The sequence below is a fragment of the Ascaphus truei genome, chromosome 7, assembly GCF_040206685.1.
Source record: "Ascaphus truei isolate aAscTru1 chromosome 7, aAscTru1.hap1, whole genome shotgun sequence".
Taxonomy (NCBI): Eukaryota; Metazoa; Chordata; class Amphibia; order Anura; family Ascaphidae; genus Ascaphus; species Ascaphus truei.
Window position 1 is genome coordinate 45,493,053 of NC_134489.1, and position 19,711 is coordinate 45,512,763.

General features: G+C 39.0%; 1 protein-coding gene and 1 long non-coding RNA gene across 2 annotated transcripts in view; one reads left to right on the forward strand and one right to left on the reverse strand.

Annotated features, from left to right (window-relative positions):
• The window catches only part of LOC142499182 (uncharacterized), an 82,148-nt gene extending 81,718 nt beyond the window's left edge, over positions 1-430 (forward strand). The window contains exon 5 of the long non-coding RNA XR_012802626.1: positions 363-430. This is a non-coding gene — a long non-coding RNA (uncharacterized LOC142499182). The remainder of the gene's footprint in view (positions 1-362) is intronic.
• NECTIN4 (nectin cell adhesion molecule 4) overlaps positions 1-19,711 on the reverse strand; it is an 88,441-nt gene that overhangs the window by 23,089 nt on the left and 45,641 nt on the right. The window contains exons 2-4 of the mRNA XM_075608185.1: positions 10,653-11,006; positions 996-1,286; positions 619-733 (exon numbers count right to left, since the gene is read on the reverse strand). Of these exons, the coding sequence (XP_075464300.1) occupies positions 619-733; positions 996-1,286; positions 10,653-11,006 (760 nt within the window). The remainder of the gene's footprint in view (positions 1-618; positions 734-995; positions 1,287-10,652; positions 11,007-19,711) is intronic.

The following is a 19,711-nucleotide window of genomic DNA, read 5'->3' on the forward strand; positions in this document are numbered from 1 at the left end:
TTTTTTTTTTTTATAATGAATATGAAAGGTTGCTGTTTTTTTGGATGAATAAGCATTCCTATTCTCCTCCAGGGATCAGTGACTCCTTTCATGCTTTAGGTTTTTTTCTTAGTAGCAGTTTCAGCTCATTGCCCCGGCTTTCCTTGTGTCTTTAGAGTATGGAGTTGCCAGTGTTTGCAGGGCCTGAATCTTGGTGTAAGTGTGGCATACAGTGCTTCCCTCAACTGATTGATTGACAGTCTAGTTTTACTTGTTGAGCGTTCATTCTTGCAAAGCTTATTTGTCATTATTTGCCTGACGATTCTGGGCTGAATAAGGTACCAGGCAGAAACATTTTAAACTATTTTTGTTTATTTTTTTAGAACTAGGGCCCTGGCTCTTCATCTGGTTGCAGGGGAGGCTATGGGGAGATAGGAGTCTTTATGTGGTTGCAGATCCAAAACGGTAAGGTACATTGTGTGAAAATAATTGAAGAAAATGTGCATGAATTCCAGTTAGACCTTAGGTGTGGTATGGGTCACAATGCCAACGTTTCCCCCCAATTATCTACAAATGGCCATATTATTGTAGAATAGGGCTAGCCCCAATGTACAACTGTAGAAAAAGGCTTAGTTTTACCTGGACCACTTAAATTCTGGTTCTGGGTTTCCCTCACAGAGACACTTCATTGTGGCACCTTCTTTCCCAGAAAACCAGCCCTCTTCATGGCCTTGGATAGAGACATCAGCCAGATCTGAGAATAAGAAAGTGTTTAACCAAAACATCTGGCTCCCCTCTACTCTCAGCCAACAGGACTAAATACAGTAGGGTAAAGAGGGGAAAAACAATGAAAGGAGACCCAATAGGAAGGAAAACACAAATGACACAAAACCACTTCCTTCTGCTGTAACCATGTGGTGCCCTTTTATATATAGTAGCTCATCATATGGCTGAAAACGCACGTGACAAGTGGTTTATTCTACAAGAATGACTAGTTTCATAGTATTAATACTTACATCTCACTCTGAGAATGTGTCTGATTCTCTTCTCTTGTTCGAATCCTGGGTGTGAGATAGTACAGGTGAGGAATTTTCCATTCATGCCGCGGGTTGGTACGACGTAGAACGCACTGGTCACAGAGGTAGAGCGTGGGTGCATAGAGGTACGGGAGATATTGGTCCCTTCCACATCAGTCTCCCAAGTCAGACTGGGAGCAGGGTTGCCCTCAGCAGTACAAGAAGCTGCCATCGTCTTCCCCTCTCCTTCTTTCAGCAACTCGCCAGTGTTCAATGTGGGCAACGGGGGAACTAAAGAACCAGGGGAGATGAGACAGAAAATTTATTTTTTAGTCCTGGGGTCTGAGAAATGCAGAAAGATATTGTGACCAGAACCATGGGGGTGCCACATTCTTGATCTTCACACATTTTGTCTCTTCTCTTACATCCCTCTTACTTTTGACAAATATAAGCTAAACAACAAATGTTACTGGACATAACTACATCTCATGTTCAGTTTGAAACATGTAGTTTTTCCACAACACAACTTGAAGCGTTTCATTTCTAAACTAAATTTCTAATTAGATTGTAAGCTCTTCGGAGCAGGGACTCCTCTTCCGAAATGTTACTTTTACAGTATGTCGGAAGCACTTATTCCCATGATCTGTTATTTGTAGTATTTGTTATTTTTATGATTGTCACATTTATTACTACTGTGAAGCGCCATGTACATTAATGGTGCTATATAAATAAAGACATACATACATACATGCATACATAAAACTACAAGTCTGTATATTACTCTTTACAAGTCTGAAACCCATACTGCGTGTCAAGGGGTAGGAAGATCACATGATATCCCCCAAATCTGTCTCCTTTTTGATTTTCTATTTCCCGATAAGTTAATATTGGGTCTGTAAAGGGCTTTGTTGTCTCTGTGTTAATTTAATGCCGGTTTCTGTTTTAGACATACAGTAGAGAAGCAATTTGATACATTGCTAAAGTGTGGGAGGGGCCAGCTACATTCTGCACAGCCCGTAAACCTGCTCAGAAAAAGGGGCAAAGTGAGAAATATTGCTCTGATCTCCTTAGAAAACATGCTGACTCAGCTCAGTTCCAGAGCTCTGAAGTTTACTCACATCGGCCACACCTAACTTTGTCTTTTCTGTGCCAGAAAGTCTTCTTGTGTTCTTTCAAGTTCTTTATTAAACTTTTGTGGTGTATGTGAAGGATTTCAGTTTCTCAAACGTTAAGCGCATTAACAATAGACTGGTAACACAAGGAGCCGAGAAAAGGAATTGTCTAGATGCAATTCTGTGCAGTGACGCAAAATATACTTTGTAAGGCAAGATTCCCAGCCTCTGTACATCAGAGCTAATCAGAATAAGAAAGGCTCCTGACCCGCAATATGTGTTTTAAACTACATTTTTGGGATTTTAAAGCTGCAATACTACATTCCCCTCCCTTTCCCCCCCACCCCCACCCTTTTTTTTTTTAATGTAAAGCATGGGACAAATGTATAATTCTATATTCTTACCTGACAATAGTTTGGTGCTCCTGTTCTAAATCCCGATTGTGTGCCTAACTACTGTAAATAGCCACCTTTCCGTTCCAATCAATCTTTCAGTCAGTGTAACTCAGCAGCTACAATGTATCTGGATATTACCAGGTCACATTTACTATTGTTACAGTTTACAACTCACACTGCTGGGAATATTGGCAACAAATGACCACAAACAGGAAAGTGTTGCAAAGATCTTGCACTGCTGGGGAGGTGGGCTAAAACCTGCTACAGAAATCAAAGGATGCTCTGTATATTAAAACTCAATAAAAAATTGCAAAGAGTTGGGGAAAAAAAATGATTATCTAATACTACAGAACTTATTTATTAAAAAAGAAAAACCATATAGGATTTCACATGCTTGCTGCTTTAATGGGAGAAACTTATTTGAACCCTACGAGGTATTGATGCCTACCGTAAGTAAGACAACAATCCAATGAGTAAGTCTGACTCCAAATTATTAATATTCTGTAAGAACCGGACTTCCCAGTGGCTGATTATCTTGGACTATTTTGGTAAAAGGCACATTTGAGGAAGACTGTTCTGTTACTGGCATATATGGGGACTTCAAAGTCGTTCACATCCTAGTCTGATTACAACAAGCTTTTTGACTCAAAGTCCTATCTAGGCTATAATGCTATTCATTTGAAAATGGAACCTTAATGAGTTGTTTACGAGGTTGGTCAGAAAGAGACCCCGCAAAGTGCACTGATGCTGATGTTTGTAGTATGTAGTCGGGACTCCCTGGATCCCCGAGATATAGTATCTCTATGAGGCAGGTCTAATGACATATGGATCAGCAAATAAAGAAAATAATAAACATTTTAATTACATATCAAATATTACAATGTGAAATATATGTACAGTGATATTAAAATCCCCAGAGTGGAGTGGAGACACTAGAATATCAAGGTAGTCTAAGCCTATAGGCTCATTGTATACTATTGTAAATGGAGACTATCCCAATAAAATCTAGTTGAGGTCCTTGTTGGTGAAATGCACGGCTAGTTAGTGTGCACAATCTATACACAATCTGCCTATCTGATATTATTGGCTAGGCTCTCTCTCGCAGTGTCAGAGCAATGTGTCAGAATACCAGGAGACCAAGTATCAAAATAATAGCTATGTAACAAAACATAGATAGATGTGTATCTAAGTGTTAGTGTAAGTAGTGCCAGGATGGCATACATTGTCTTTAAATAGAAAATACACTCATTGGGAATAGATGTGACAGTAGTACAAAAGCAAACTACCATACAGGTCTACATATAACTCTCATAGGGTGCAAATAGTATATACTAGCCTTTACCACAGAGGTACCGAAGGGCAGGGGGGCGCAAACTTTTTTCCCCTGCGCCCCCGTGCCGGCGGTCACCCCACCCCCACGCACCCCTTCACCCCCACTTACCTCGGCTCCGGCGTCATGATGTCACATGACCTTGCGGCGTATGACGTCGCGTTGCCATGGCGACGCGTGTGGAGCCAAAGTAAGTAAAGGTTTACAGAGGCCCTGCAGCTCCCCCGGCATTTAATTTAAGTGCCTTCGGGAAGCGCGCGCGCAGGGCCTCTGTAAGCCGCGCGCCCCCCCCCCCCCACAGGCAGTCTCACGCCCCCCAGTTTGCGCACCGCTGCTGTAGGGTTATATAGGGTACAGCTATCGTGAGGTAATTGCACGATAGTAATAGACCTATCAGGGCTAAGTGTACTGCGTTCACGAAGGACCCTGAATGGAGAAGGAAGGAGCCGGTACACAAGACGTGTATAGTGAGAGATGTCGGGACCGCATCGCCACTCCACTGACGTCATCGTCGTGACGCCTCTACTGCCGACCTAGGTTTCGCGTGAAAGCCACGCTTCTTCAGGGGGAGGAGTCTATCAGCTGATTTATTGGCGTAATATATATATATATATATATATATATATATATATATATATATATATATATATATATACACACCTCGTGTAAAGATATGTCCTATCTTGTTAGCCAATCAGATAGTTCATATGTGAAGGCATCCAATCAGGTGTGATGCGAGACTGTGCTGTATTGTTTGCACATTAATATCCTCAGGAATACATAATGTGAATGTTACATAAAGGAGCTATATATTTACGGTCAACACAATCTTTGTATTTTAATATCTTGTTAAAAACAGAAAGTGAATGCTGGAAAATCTATAAGATTGAATAATAGAGTCTTAATTCAGTAGGATACTCCCACTTTTAAATCCAGAAGTGTGATAGTAGCTTAGAGCTAGAGCATAGATGGCAGGCTGGTATATTGCATTGGCCATGTATTAGGAGTGAAATGTAGAGATATTGTATTGCAAAATGAACAATATACTGACAGTTAATGTTAATGGTATCCATAATATTAATATAGATAGGATAATCTAAGGCTTCGCCAGAGATAAATAACCATTATAAAAAAATATTATTAATAATGGTAAGTAGTTGATATACAAGACTCAAATAGAGAAAAGATATATCTCTCTAGTATTTAGTCTAGAATGTCTTAGAACCTGAAGGATATAGTGTGTGTGTGTATGTAGATAGATAGATAGAGAGAGAATAGATCTATGATTATAGATCTATAATCAATGTAATTGGTGGTAATATTTTTTTATAAATGATTAATTGAAGTAAAGGTGTAGTGTTGGTATATGTGATAAATAATATTCATGATATATACAAAAATATTTTGTAAATAAATAGTGAAGGTGAAGTGAGTAGTGAAGGTGATAATTAAAGGTGATTCAAAGGCGGGTGTAAATAGGGTAGGACTGTGAGATAGATGTTTGATCTGCCCAAAATGGTCAATACAGATCATATCGTGCTTAAATGCTCTATATACCTGTATCCACCCCCCCCTAAAAAAAAAACAAAACAAACAAGCTAAACTATTAACTATATAGTGAAGGGTAATAGTGTGGATGATGATTAACAGGTAAGCAAAACTAAGGTTTATGAGATGTCTTCGTGCCTCGATATGATGTAGCAGTGTATACTTAGAATAAAAGGCACATAGCCTATCAGGGTACATTAAAGATGCATACCATATTGTGAATACTGACTATTACTAAAGAAAAGGGGAATAAATAAATCCCACATTCAGTCCAGATGGACTCAGGGTCTGTAGCTGGAAGATCTATCTACATTCTCTTTGAAGCAGACGTTTATCCCAGTTACCCAGTCATGGACCCAGGGGTATATGTTCAATCCCTGCAAATCGCAGTAGTAGCGCAATTGATGAAGTGTTTAAGTTTAAATGTGGCTGTTTTGTTGGTATTGGAAAATTCTTTTGTCACTCATAAATTTTCAGGCTTTGCATTTCCCACAGGGATGAGCCTAGTGGTTTATCCCCTAACCATGTTTTTGTTGGTCGAGTTTGAAAATGGCTACATACCAGCCTGTCATTGATACTTCTGGGTCTCCTATAGCCCATATTTGGAACCTCCCAGAGTAATTCTTTATAGATCAGGATCTTCTAAAAGAAATGTACCAATGTTTCCGGAAGATACCCTGAACTTCCCTCCATTGGTTATTATATACGGTAATAAACCTGACAGTCTCATCTATCAGTTTATGGGTGTTCTTAACGAGTAATTTTGGTCTAGGAGTGGCGAGTCCTCTATAATAGGCTTTTTGAATAGTGTCTGGTATGGCCACATTCGTAAAATCTTGTGCCCATCTCTACAGCTTGTTTTTGATATTCAGGTACCATTGAACAATTGCGCCTCAACCTAAGAAATTGTCCGGTCGGGATATTTTTGATGACATGCTAGGGTGATGGCTGTCTGTCCTTAACAAGTTGTTAGTGGAGTTAGGTTTTCTGCAGATGCTCGTTTGGAGCTTAACATCCGTGTTCTTACTAATGGTAAGATCTAGGAATTCAATATAATCTTTCTTCACCTGGTACGTCAATTTAAGGTGGTGTTCGCTGTTGTTCAATGATCCCACAAATTCATTCAAAAGACATACAGTGCTCCTCCACAGGAGAATATTAGTCAACTCTTTGAGAAAAGAGAAGGTCATGTCAGTTTTGAGAATGTGATAGCACTATTTGCCAGATAAAAGGCATCTACACTCTCGAGCATAATCATTGGTGATCAATACCACTATATTCCCCCCCTTTATCGTAGGGTTTAATAATGATATCCATATCCTGTTCGAGGTCTTTAAGGGCTAATCGTTCAAGTTTTGATGACCTTTGATAAGTTGTAAGCCCATCAAGTCTTTGGTAACTAATTTAGTAAAGTCATCGACATTTGTACTAGTTCCAGGTGGTGGAACAAATGTGGATTTGTTTTTAAGGCTGGTAAAGGGACCTTACCCTGGGGGTCTCTCATTCTCATCGATAATACTCTCAATGATATTTGCTAGAGGATGATCTTTGTAGTCGAAGTGTTCATAAGGTGTATTCCGACTACTCCATTTTTGACGACGGGTAATGAATTTATGTAGTGACAGTTTACGGGAAAACAGGTTGATGTCTTTGACGCACTCAAAGATGTCCATTTGGTTGGTCGGGCAGAAAGATAGACCTTTAGAGAGGACTTTTAAATGATTGAGGATCAGGATATTTTGGGATAGGTTAATCACCTGCGTTATTTTGTTTGTTGTTTCTTTTATCGATCCTGATATGCCCATCGTTCTCTGTCTCTTAGATAATCCCCCTGCCCCCTTCTTGTTTTCCTCTTATAGAGGTGTTGGTATGGAGACCCACTTCGTCTAAAAAAAGAGGACTTAGGTCTTGGTTGTAATGGTATTTTTTTTTAGAATGGTTGCTTTATCTCTGGTGAAGCCTTAGATTATCCTATCTATATTAATATTATGGAAACCATTAAGATTAACTGTCATTGTATTGCAAAATGAAAAATATACTATCTGTACATTTCACTCCTAATACAGTACATGGCCAATGCAATATACCAGCCTGCCATCTATGCTCTAGCTCTAAGCTACTATCACACTTCTAGATTTAATACTGGGAGTATCCTACTGAAGACTCTATTAGTCAATCTTATAGATTTTCCAGCATTCACTTTCTGTTTTTAACAAGATATTAAAATACAAAGATTGTGTTGACCGTAAATATATAGCTCCTTTATGTAACATTCACATTATGTATATTCCTGAGGATATTAATGTGCAAACAATACAGCACTGTCTCGCATCACACCCGATTGGATGCCTTCACGTATGAACTATCTGATTGGCTAATATATAATATATATTACGCCAATAGATCAGCTGATAGACTCCTCCCCCTGAAGCGTGGCTTTCACGCGAAACCTAGGTCGGCAGTAGAGGCGTCACGACGATGACGTCAGTGGAGTGGCGATGCGGTCCCGACATCTCTCACTACACACCTCTTGTATACCGGTTCCTTCCTTCTCCATTCATGGTCCTTCGTGAACGCACAACACTTGGTAATAGACCTATCGGGGCCAAGCTTTCTTGCAATTACCTCATGATAGCTGCCTCATAGAGATACGATATCTCCGGGATCCACCGAGTCCCGACTACATACTAGAAACATTAGCATGATTGCACGTTGTGGGGTCTCTTTCTTATCCTTCTTGGATCAACCTCGTTAACAAATATGTATCTATTCCCCTATGCACCTTGCTAATGTTTCACTACTCAGGAATACTCCAGGTGAGCGGCCTTGTCACTCCTCTGTTTAACCTTAATTAGTTGACTGTATTAGCTGTGAATGCATGCGAGCTATAATTAATACCTGTGTTTGAGTTTAGAAGTGAACTTTTGAAACTTTTCAGATATTTTCACCACCTGCCTATACTTGTACTATATTTGCTGTGCATTCATCTGATCACGTGAGAAAAAATAACACATTGTTCTACTTCTATGCATAAATTTCAACTTATTTGTAAAATATTACAATTTTTTACGTGTGAATGAAAAAGCAACAACGTTAGATATACTGTAGACAAACATCGAGACATTTTGAGAAACGTTAAAGTTAGTATAATGGATTATATACAGCTAAACCCAGTTATAACGCGGTCCACGGGGTCCACAACCCAAAGACCGCGTTACAACCGGGGTCGCGTTAAAATTTCACCGGCATCAGCTCTGGAGCTTCCTCATTACAGATTTAAATCTCCTCCATTTTGCCACCTTACCAGTGCTCTCCTCTTCCTGCTGTCCACGTGCTCATATCTCTCTGCTCTGCTCATCTCTCTGCTCTCTTGCCGTCGTATGCCATTGTTTTTTTCAAACATTCAATTCAATGCTTTATTGACTACCAGACACAGACACAAACACAATTAAACATTAATACATTTTGTACAAAACACATGCAGGGATTGAACTCGGGACCTTCTGATACCAATGCCTTGCTTCTTACCTCTACACCATAGGTTTGGTGTGACAAGACAGAACCTATAAATATATTTATCCTCTACAACACAAGGGACATGTCAATGTGAAATCTTAAATCTATTTCAAGCTGTCTATGACATCACACAGTTCTGTGGTCTAGTGGAAGAACTTCTTACCAACATATGCAAGGGTCCTGGGTTCAATTCCTGTATGAAATGGTATAATTAACTTTTTTAATAAATTATTATTTTAATTATGTTGTATAATTTATAAATATATAATTCTTTATTAAGTAATAATTATTCATTAATCAATAATGATGTATTAATAATAATTCATTATTAATCATTCTTTATGATTAATTATGTATTATTAATAAGTATGATGAGTAATTATTATTAGCAGTTAATTAACTAATTAATAATTAATTAATAATTATGTATTAAGTATTATTAATAATTATTTTTTAATAATTATTAATTAATAATACTATTATTATTAATTATAATATTGACTAATATAATTATGACTAATAATTATAATTTTGACTAATTAATAAGTATTACTAATACCTAATAATTATTAATACCCAATTAGTAATAATAATTATTAATACTTAATTATTAATAAAACTTATTAATACTTAATAACTATTAATAATTAGTAAGTATTAATAATTGTTGTTAATAATTAAGTATTAATAATTATTATTACTAATTGGGTGCTAATAATTATTAAGTAATTATTAATACTTAATTATTAATAAGAATAATTAATACTTACTAATTATTAATATGTTTCATTAATAAGTATTAATAATTATTATTAAGTATTTAGTAATAATTATTAATTAGTTAATTAACTGTTAATAATAATTAATAATCATACTTATTAATAATACATAATTAATCATAAAGAATGATTAATAATGAATTATTATTAATACATCATTATTGATTAATGAATAATTATTATTTAATAAAGAATAATAAAGAATTATATATTTATAAATTATACAACATAATTAAAATAATAATTTATTAAAAAAGTTAATTATACCATTTCATACAGGAATTGAACCCAGGACCCTTGCATATGTTGGTAAGAAGTTCTTCCACTAGACCACAGAACTGTGTGATGTCATAGACAGCTAGAAATAGACTTAAGATTTCACATTGACATGTAGCTTGTGTTGTAGAGGATAAATATATTTATAGGTTCTGTCTTGTCACACCAAGCCTATGGTGTAGAGGTAAGAAGCAAGGCATTGGTATCAGAAGGTCCCGAGTTCAATCCCTGCATGTGTTTTGTACAAAATGTATTAATGTTTAATTGTGTTTGTGTCTGTGTCTGGTAGTCAATAAAGCATTGAATTGAATGTTTGAAAAAAAAAAAACCCCCGATGGCACACGACGGGCAGAGAGATGAGCACGTGGACAGCAGGAAGAGGAGAGAGATGAGCTGTAAGAGGAGAGTGTAAGGCGGCAAAATGGAAAATTTGAGATGCAGGTAAGCCGGCAAAATGGAGGCTTTCAATTCGGGAGCCATGCTCAGACCGCGTTATAACCGATTCGCGGTATAGCGAGGCGCGTTATAACGGGGTTTAGCTGTATTTATATTGCTGTTTCTTACTCCTTCAGATGCACTAAGAGTTTAATATGGAACCTTTAAAGAACACAAAAGGATCTTCTGCCACAATAAGAGAAAGTGAGTGTGGCAGATATAGGTGAACTTCAGAGCACCTGAATCATGCTTTATACAAGACTTACCTAGCACCTTCAACATGACTTCAGCCTCAAAGCTTCCAGCTGGGAAGGTGTTCACACGGCATTGGTATACACCTTCATCTGCCTGCACGGCATTCTTTAGTATGATGCTTCCATCTTCGGGGTGTAAGGGAGCTTTCTCTTTCACTCGTTCCTCGTAGAGGCCTGAAATGTGGGCCCCATACTCTGCGTTCAGTATGGCAACCTCAATATTCTTCCCATTCGAGGGTCTCTTCGACCAGACGACTTGCGCCACCTTCTCCTCTGCCTGGGCTTTGTAATAGCAGGGAAGTACCACATCCATACCCAGCACCGCCGTGATGCTTTTCTCTGTCTCAACAATCCCAGATAAGCAGCCTGAAAGAGAATTAGGAAGCAGTTAAACCACCGAAAATGTGACAATTAGGAATTATATTGTAATATTTCCAAAGTTTCGGAATATCTCTCTGCTATATCTCATCCTGGATGGCCCTTCAACGACTTAAACTTAACATGACAAAAACAGAGCTCCTCATACTTCCTCCCAAACCTGGCCTTACTACCTCCTTCCACATTACTGTTGTAAGTACCATCATTCACCCAGTAGCCCAAGCACGCTGCCTAGGGGTCACACTCGACTCCTCTCACATTCTTTTCTCACATTCAAAATGTTTCTAAAACCTGTCGCTTTTTCCTCCGCAATATTACAAAGATACGCCCTTTCCTCTGTTGCTCGACTGCTAAAACTCTGACACAGGCCCTCATTCTCTCCCGTCTTGACTACTGTAACCTCCTGCTGTCCGGCCTTACTGCCTCTCACCTGTCTCCCCTACAATCTATCCTAAACGCTGCTGCCAGAATCACTCTACTCTTTCCTAAATCTGTCTCAGCATCTCCCCTGCTGAAATCACTCTCCTGGCTTCCTATGAAATCCTGCATCCTAGACTCCATTCTCCTCCTCACTTTTAAAGCTTTACACTCCTCTGCTCCTCCTTACATCTCATCCCTAATTTCTCGCTATGCACCATCCTGATTCTTGCGTTCTGCTCAAGGATATCTTCTCTCTACCCCCTTTGTATCTAAAGCCCTCTCCCACCTTAAACCTTTCTGACTGCCCCACACCTCTGGAATACCCTTCCCCTCAATCCCCGATTAGCACCCTCTCTATCCCCCTTTAAGACCCACCTTAAGACACACTTGCTTAAAGAAGCATATGAGTAGCACCGTAGATACTAGACACATGATACATAAAGCTTGGCCCCCTGCAGAAGCACTTACCAAAATGCCCTCCTACTGTCTCTGTACCTTCCTCCTACATACCAATTAGATTGTAAGCTCCTCGGAGCAGGGACTCCTTTTCCTAAATGTTACGTTTTGTCTGAAGCACTTATTCCCATGACCTGTTATTTATATTATATTATTTGTTATTTATATGATTACCACGTGTATTACTACTGTGAAGCGCTATACAAATAAAGACATACAATACAATATTACAAAGTAAAAGGGCACAAACATGAACATAATACAATTGTAAGATGTTTATTGGTTGTTACTTTCCCCATTCAGATCTTAAATCTTTTAATAGACACTGGTTGAAGGAATAGCTGTGGAACGCGTCTACAGGTCCTGGTGACACTAATAAAAAGCTTTTATTTTGTATCAAAAAGGACCATGCTTTGGGACTAACTAACTTTGCATCTCATTTTGTAACCCGTGTTCTACTAAAAATGAGTACGTGGGTAACTTCACTTAGATCATTAAGGGGAGATCTAAGGAGAGGCCCTTTGCTCTGATGTAATTTCTTTCCCTTAACAATAGCTGCAATAGGAAGACTGGGCCAGTCTGAGTGGCCGAAGAGTACCGTAGTGAAGTAGTAATAGGGGCAACTACTACTCCAGTGCCAAGGTTAATACACGGCACTGATCTATAGTGTAGTGGCACTTCTGGATTGGCAGTGAAGGAGAGTAGTTACTGGCCAATGTTACCGTAAGTTTCCACAAATTAACTGCATCAACAGTATTTTTCTAGGGATGAGGCAGCCGAAGAGACTGTAAAGGCTGTCCTCGGTTATCCACCGGAATCCGTTCTGGAAGTAGCATTGGATAGTGAAACCGTTGTAAAGTGAGTCTCATGCTACACATTTAGGCGTCGGATAACGCCTTCCGGCATAAAAAAAAACGGCCGATAGGGTTGCATTTTAAAGCGTTGGATATGCCATTTGTTGTAAAGTGAAACATTTGATAGCGAGGATTACCTTTATTACACTGCAGTAATAATTTGGGCAGGCAGTAACAGACGGTTTGGGCTATGGTGTTGCACTGTGACGACATAAAAGAGGAGGTGCAGAAGAGGCAGAAGGAGTAAAGAAGAGAAGTATAATGACGTTTTATTATTTTCTCTCATCTATCTAATAAAACTGCCCAAGTAAAGACATATACAGTATGAGAATTGACAGCTCTGAAGACCAAAGCCCTGTTTATCTACTTGGCTGAGTAAGAGCATAACTAAATAGGGAGTTCATGAAACGAGAATGAATAACACGCCTTGGGAAGGACCAGTTTGACAGCCACTGCCCTGTGTTTATCCGCAGGGGACAGACCCAGGGTGAGCAGGTACAGACTTGAGACACGTATATGACCAGCAGTTCTCTGACTCAGGCCTCTGCTTATCCCACAGGGCAAACAGTATAGTGGAAGCTCTTTCTCTTTAGGGAGACTTCCAGACATTAAGTCACAGTTCTGTCTGGCCAAATCTGGAAGATGGAATATGTAGGTGACTTTATAGTTTTGCAACTTTAATTTCCTAGATCTAATTATCTAGTGTAAGGATTCATGTTTTTAATTGGTTATGATCTTAGCAAGCTTAAGCCTATTACAATATAGAGAACAGACCACGCTAGCAGTTTCCAAGATATTGTCCAAAGCAAGCTGCAGTAATTATTGGTGGTATTCATATTCCATTATTTTCTCTCTTAAGACTTCATATTACATGTTTCATTGCAGGGGAGTTATTTCTGGATTTCAGAACTGAACTTTTTCCATGTGCAGAAACTGCAGTTGTTCTGTCATAGGCTATTTATCGAGACACCAACCCCAAAACCTGGTGAAGTCACCCAAAGAAAAAAAATGGGAATTTGTAGCCAAAATTTGTATTATATTCTGTAACGCAAATTGATTAAAACAAAACAAAACAACAAAAAAAAAAAAAACAGTCTTGAGTCTATTCACATGCCTTATATTGGCTACACAAAATCTTACAGCTTCTTGTCATCATAAAACATTTAAATGAGTAGATACTCATTGTGGAAATGAGCACAAAGCGCCATTTACTGACTTCTATATCTCTACCCATTGCGTTACATATATCTGTAACCAGAACATGCCTGAACTGCACCTTCACAAAGGGTTAAACTCAAATCTATCTACCAATGATGTGTGAATGGAAACGGGAACCCTTCATAGCAAAGATTAACTATGGGTCTGAAACCCACCAGAACTGTGCTATCCCTTTTAGGCCGTTCTCTCAAACCCTGTCCCTTCCTCGCTTCTTGCTGCAAGTCTGGTCTCTAAAAGCTGCATTCCTCAGACCCTGAGATTGGCTCTTGACAGGAAGGGTGTGCCCCAAATATCAGTCACATTCTCGCTTTCTAATCAGCCAAATCAAGCTGAAAATGTTGACAGCCACCACGAACAGGACAAACCTGAGTGTCCAGATGCCAGGTACGGCATTGCCTCAGAATCCTGTAAGAACATGTGAATCGATCCTCCCAGGTCACTGCCAATGGAACCAGCAAGTATTTAAAAAGAAGAAAGGGGGAGCAAGAACTTCCCATAAACTAAGGGTTTAGATAGCATTTTACCTGTGCTTGTTTCTCTCTCCGCAGAGAACAGCACACCAATATAGAGTAACATCTCATCAGGAAATGCCATCCAGCAATATGTACAACTTTCTGTGTGATAAAAAGGCGCAGACTTGTGGAGAAAATGCAGATTTCAAACGGAAAAACATAATTTAGAACTAGTAGAACGTTTCTCTGATCCTGAACAAAAAAACACCGTAGGTTCCTTTTCATTAGCTATTTTAAAGTTAGATATTGATACAGGAATGTATTGTTCCTGTGTTGTTCAATACAGCCTAGAGTGACAATTAAAACAAATAAGAAAATATAAATGCAGGAGATGGACAGCTTAGAGAACACGTTTCAGGAAGCTAAAATTCCTGCTGTGGTTTGTTGCAATCTTAAACAATCATTGTGGGCAGGCCGCTTCAGCTGTGTATGTGAGGTTAGCCAGCTGTAAATCACCTTGTCACCCACACCTGCAGAACAGGAGGTACCCAGCATGCTCTGCTCCTGCTCGGTATACAGTAGTAAGCACAGCTGCTGAATCTGTGTGAGAATTCCATTTTGTGTTTCATGAATTAAAAATTATATAAAGAAAAACTGCAACAAGACTTTTAGACTTGGTAACTAATTTCAGATAGGTCTTCAAACTGCTTTATTTTTATTTATTACCGAACTCAATTGGACAGCGGGATAATTGGATTTTGTTTTAATGTGTCCCACAATTCACCTTGCCATTCTCTGGCTCATATCTTTCAGACTTGTGTATTTTTTCACAAACATTTGTGAATCTCTGTAAATCTCTTAACATTACAGAACATGTTATTGAATATTCACTGCCCTGTAGAAACCTCTTATTTCTATTTCACTGACAATAACTTCCGATATGGACTCCAACCACTCACTGTCCCTAAAAACGTTCCAGGTGACTCAGAAAGAAAGATGAAAAGACAAATGGTAATTGCAATAAAATACAAAAAGTTATCCCAAGCATTAAAATGAGGCCTTAAATGTTCGAAAATTGTGCAGCAGGGATATTTTTGATATAGAAATTTCAGCACTAATCTTTTACTAAAACCACTAAGGACGAACAAAAGGAAAAACTGAAATGAAATAGTGTGCACTGCATGCTAAAACCTGACAAACAAAGATAAAGAAACAGACATTTAAAAAAAAAAAAAAACACATGAAGGGTGGCTACAGGTATCGGACTGGATTGGAAATAAATGTTCTCCACCCAAGTAAATAAATAATAACCAACACACAGTACCCCAGGACTGGGAGAAATGATAGCAATCTGGCCCTGGCTGTGTAATGCAAATTTCAGTTGGTTTGAAATAGATGAAGATGTTTCTTCCATGTTATAAATAATGTTATAGATTCATGCTCTTAATATGTGACAGAGGTGGCACTTCCCACTGTGTGTGGTGGGAGAGAACAGGCAGAGGCCACCAGCATAGGGATGTCATACTGCTTGGAGCCCGGCTTGCCTCCTCTTAAGCCATTTTTTACACCTGGCTATGTGGGGGGGAGGGGAGAGGAGGAACCTGGGGGTGCCAGCTTCCTTTGAAACCCCCTAAGGCTCTGACCAACCCTTAGACTGGGAGCCGGCGACAGGCTGGCGCTGAGTTGGTTGGAGCCTTGTGGAATGGCAAGCATGGCAACCCCCCCCTCTCCCTCCCCACATAGCCAGGTGTACAAAATGGCTTAAGAGGAGGCAAGCCGGGCTCCAAGCAGTACATCAAAACTGCAAAGGTCCCACCCCCCAGGAAAGAGGTCTGGTAGTTGCTACGCATGTAATGATTGTTCTAGTATTTTCGCAGGTTTCAATGTCACAGCAGGCAGGCCAGATCAAGAATGCAGAAAAACAAGCGACTTATGCACCAGCTGTACTGCCAGGCTGGTTACCACAAGAGATGATTGGGAGGGGGGAGGAGCATGCTCAACCCCAGGCCAGGCTTGGTGCACCTGTAAGGCTGGACCTGGTCCACCCATAGGCTGGACTTAGAGTGCCCATTGTAGGGACGGGCCAGCTGTCTTGGGGTTTGATCATTTTATGTATATTATTAAATAAAGCTGTGACTATTTTATTACCCATGACAACAGAATGTCCGACTGCAATATTCCAGGGAGGAGGGGGGGGGGGAATCATGGGATAAGGTGAATACAGCTAAATAGGACTAAGATCGGCATTGTATGCCTTTATTAAGATGTGCATACTGGCAATCTACAGGAGGAATGACCTAAGGAAGAGAGCAACCTGAAGATGGATGAGTAAGAATAAGAGCAAGGAACATGGAGAATGACAGGTGCTCTGGGATTTTACTGAAGTGACACAGGCAGGATGGGAGGAATGAAAGGCTACATGAGCATTTGGGGGCCTTGGTAGAACTACTGTATAAAGCTAAAGGAAATATAAGCGGTCACCTCACAAAGCTCAAAACAATGCATTACCTCTTAGAAGGGACATCAGTAATGTTTAGAGGGAAGCTGAAGTTTATGCAGTCATTGTAATAATGGACTTTCATATTCAGTTGTTTTTTTCTACACTATCTTTTCATTTCATGTTTCCACTGCAGAGGAAGCTCGTATATTGAGTAATGAGATCCCACAAGCTTGTGTGCGGCCATTATTTGGAAAAAATGATCATGCTGGTCCAACCAATGTTATCACTATCAGTTTTTCTACATCTCTTAGAATTCTGAAAATCACATGTAGTTACATAGTAGATGAGGTTGAAAAAAGGCATAAACGTCCATCAAGTTCAACCTATAATAAATTTAGACAACATATACTTTATCCTACATCTATACTTACTTATTGATCCAGAGGAAGGCAAACACAAACTCCAGTGACGAGATATCATTGGATGATATCTCATCAGGGGAAAATGAATTCCTTCCTGACTCCAAGAATTGGCAATCAGATTATTCCCTGGATCAACATTCTTCCCATGTTTACTTATTTGGTATATCCCTGTATACATTTCCTTTCTAAAAAGTTGTCTAACTTTTTTTTGAACAAATCTATTGTATTTGCCATCACAGCCTCCATGGGTAATGAATTTCACATTTTTACTGTAAAGAACCCTTTCCTGTGTTGCTGGTAAAAACTCTCCTTTCCTCCAACCTAAAGGGATGCCCCCGGGTCCTTTGTACTTCCCTTGGGATGAATAGTTCTTTTGAAAGCTCCTTGTACTGTCCCCGAATATATCTGTATATTGTTATCATATCTCCTCTTAGATGCCTCTTTTCTAATGTAAATAAATCTAATTTAGCTAGCATAAGTTAGATTGTCCATCCCCTTTATTAATTTGGTGGCTCTTCTCTGCACTCTCTCTAGTTCCAGAATGTCTTTTCTAAGGAGTCGTGCCTAAATTTGTACTCCATATTCAAGGTATGGTCTTACTAATGCTTTGGAAAGGGGCATAATTCTGTTTACTTCCCTTCCATCCATTGCCCAATTAATGCAAGATAAGATCTTGATTGCCTTTGCAGCTACTGCATGACTTTGGGCACTATTGCTAAGCCTGTTGTCTACAAGCACTTCTAAATACTTCTCCATCAAGGATTACCCCAATTTATCCCCAATTAATTTGTATGTCACCTGTTTATTCTTGCTTCCCAAATGCATAACCTTACATTTATCTGTATTGAACCTCATCTGCCATTTACCTGCCCAAGTTTCCAGTCTCTCCAAGTCCTTCTGGAGAGAAATTACATCCTGCTCTGATTCTACTACCATACACAATTTAGTATCATCAGCAAAGATGGAGACTTTGCTCTCGATGCCAACCTCAAGGTCATTAATAAACAAGTTAAAAAGCAGGGGTCCAAGTACCGGTCCCTGAGATACTCCACTCACGACCTTAGCCCAACCTGAAAAAGTTCCATTTATGACAACCCTCTCTTGCGATCCTTCAACCAGTTTTCAATCCAGGTGCATATATTTTTACTAAGTCCAATTTGCTTTATTTTGTACACCAACCTCGTGTGGAACCGTATCAAAAGGCTTTGCAAAATCTCATTAGACCACATCAACTGCATTACCCTGGTTTAAATTCCTACTTACCTTCTCAAAGAAACAAATAAGGTTAGTTTGGCAAGATCTATCCTTCATAAATCCATGCTGACTATTACTAATAATTTTGTTTTCCATTAGGTATTCCTGAATATTATCACGTATTAAACCTTCAAGTAGTTTCCCCACTATTGAAGTCAGGCTTACAGGTCTGTAATTTCCCAGTTGTGATCTAGATCCCTTTTTAAATATACTGTAGGCACCACATCTGCGTTATGCCAATCTTGTGGTACTGAGCCTGTGGAAATGGGGTCCTTGAATATTAAATGTAATGGTTTGGCTATTACCGAACTTTACTCCTTGAGAACTCTTGGATGTATGCCATCGGGGCCAGGTGCCTTATTTACTTTAATTTTTTTCAAGCGGCCTATGAACGTCTTCCTCAGTTAACCAATTGCTCATTAATATGGAAGTTGTGGCTTCCTCCTGTGGCACTGCAATTGATTCTTCCCTGGTAAACACAGAGGCAAAGAATTTGTTGAATACCTCTGCTTTTTCCTTATCTCCAATAATCTGCCTGCCCATCTCACACTGAAAAGGTCCTATATTTTCTTTTACCGTTTTTTTTTGCTATTACGGTACTTAAAGAACTTTTTAGGGTTGATCTTACTTTCTATTGCAATCCTTTTTTCATTATCCATTTTTGCTAATTTGATTACCCATTTGCAATTTTTGTTACATTCCTTATAATTCTGATACGATGCCACCGTCCCTTCTGACTTAAAGAATCTAAATGCCTTCCTCTTTTTGTCCATTTCCTCCCCTACCTGTTTATTTAGCCACGTTGGTTTTGACTGATTTCTTTTATACTTATCTATTGGTATACACTGATGAGTGTGCTTTTCTAACAATGTTTTAAAGACTGCCCATTTATCTTCTACATTTTTCCCTGCAAAAACATCATCCCAATGTATTACTTGTAGATTAGTCCTCAGTTTATTAAAATCTGCCTTTCTAAAGTTTACGGTCTTTGTTGAACCCAAGTAATCTGTTTTTTGAGCATTTATTTCAAATGACACCATGTTATCATCACTGTTAGCAAATATTCAAGTCCTGGAACATTTGGGTATTACTTCTACATTGTTTGATATTACCAAATCCAGTGTTGCCCATCTCCTGGTTGGTTCCTCAATAATTTGGGTCATATATTTGTCTTTAA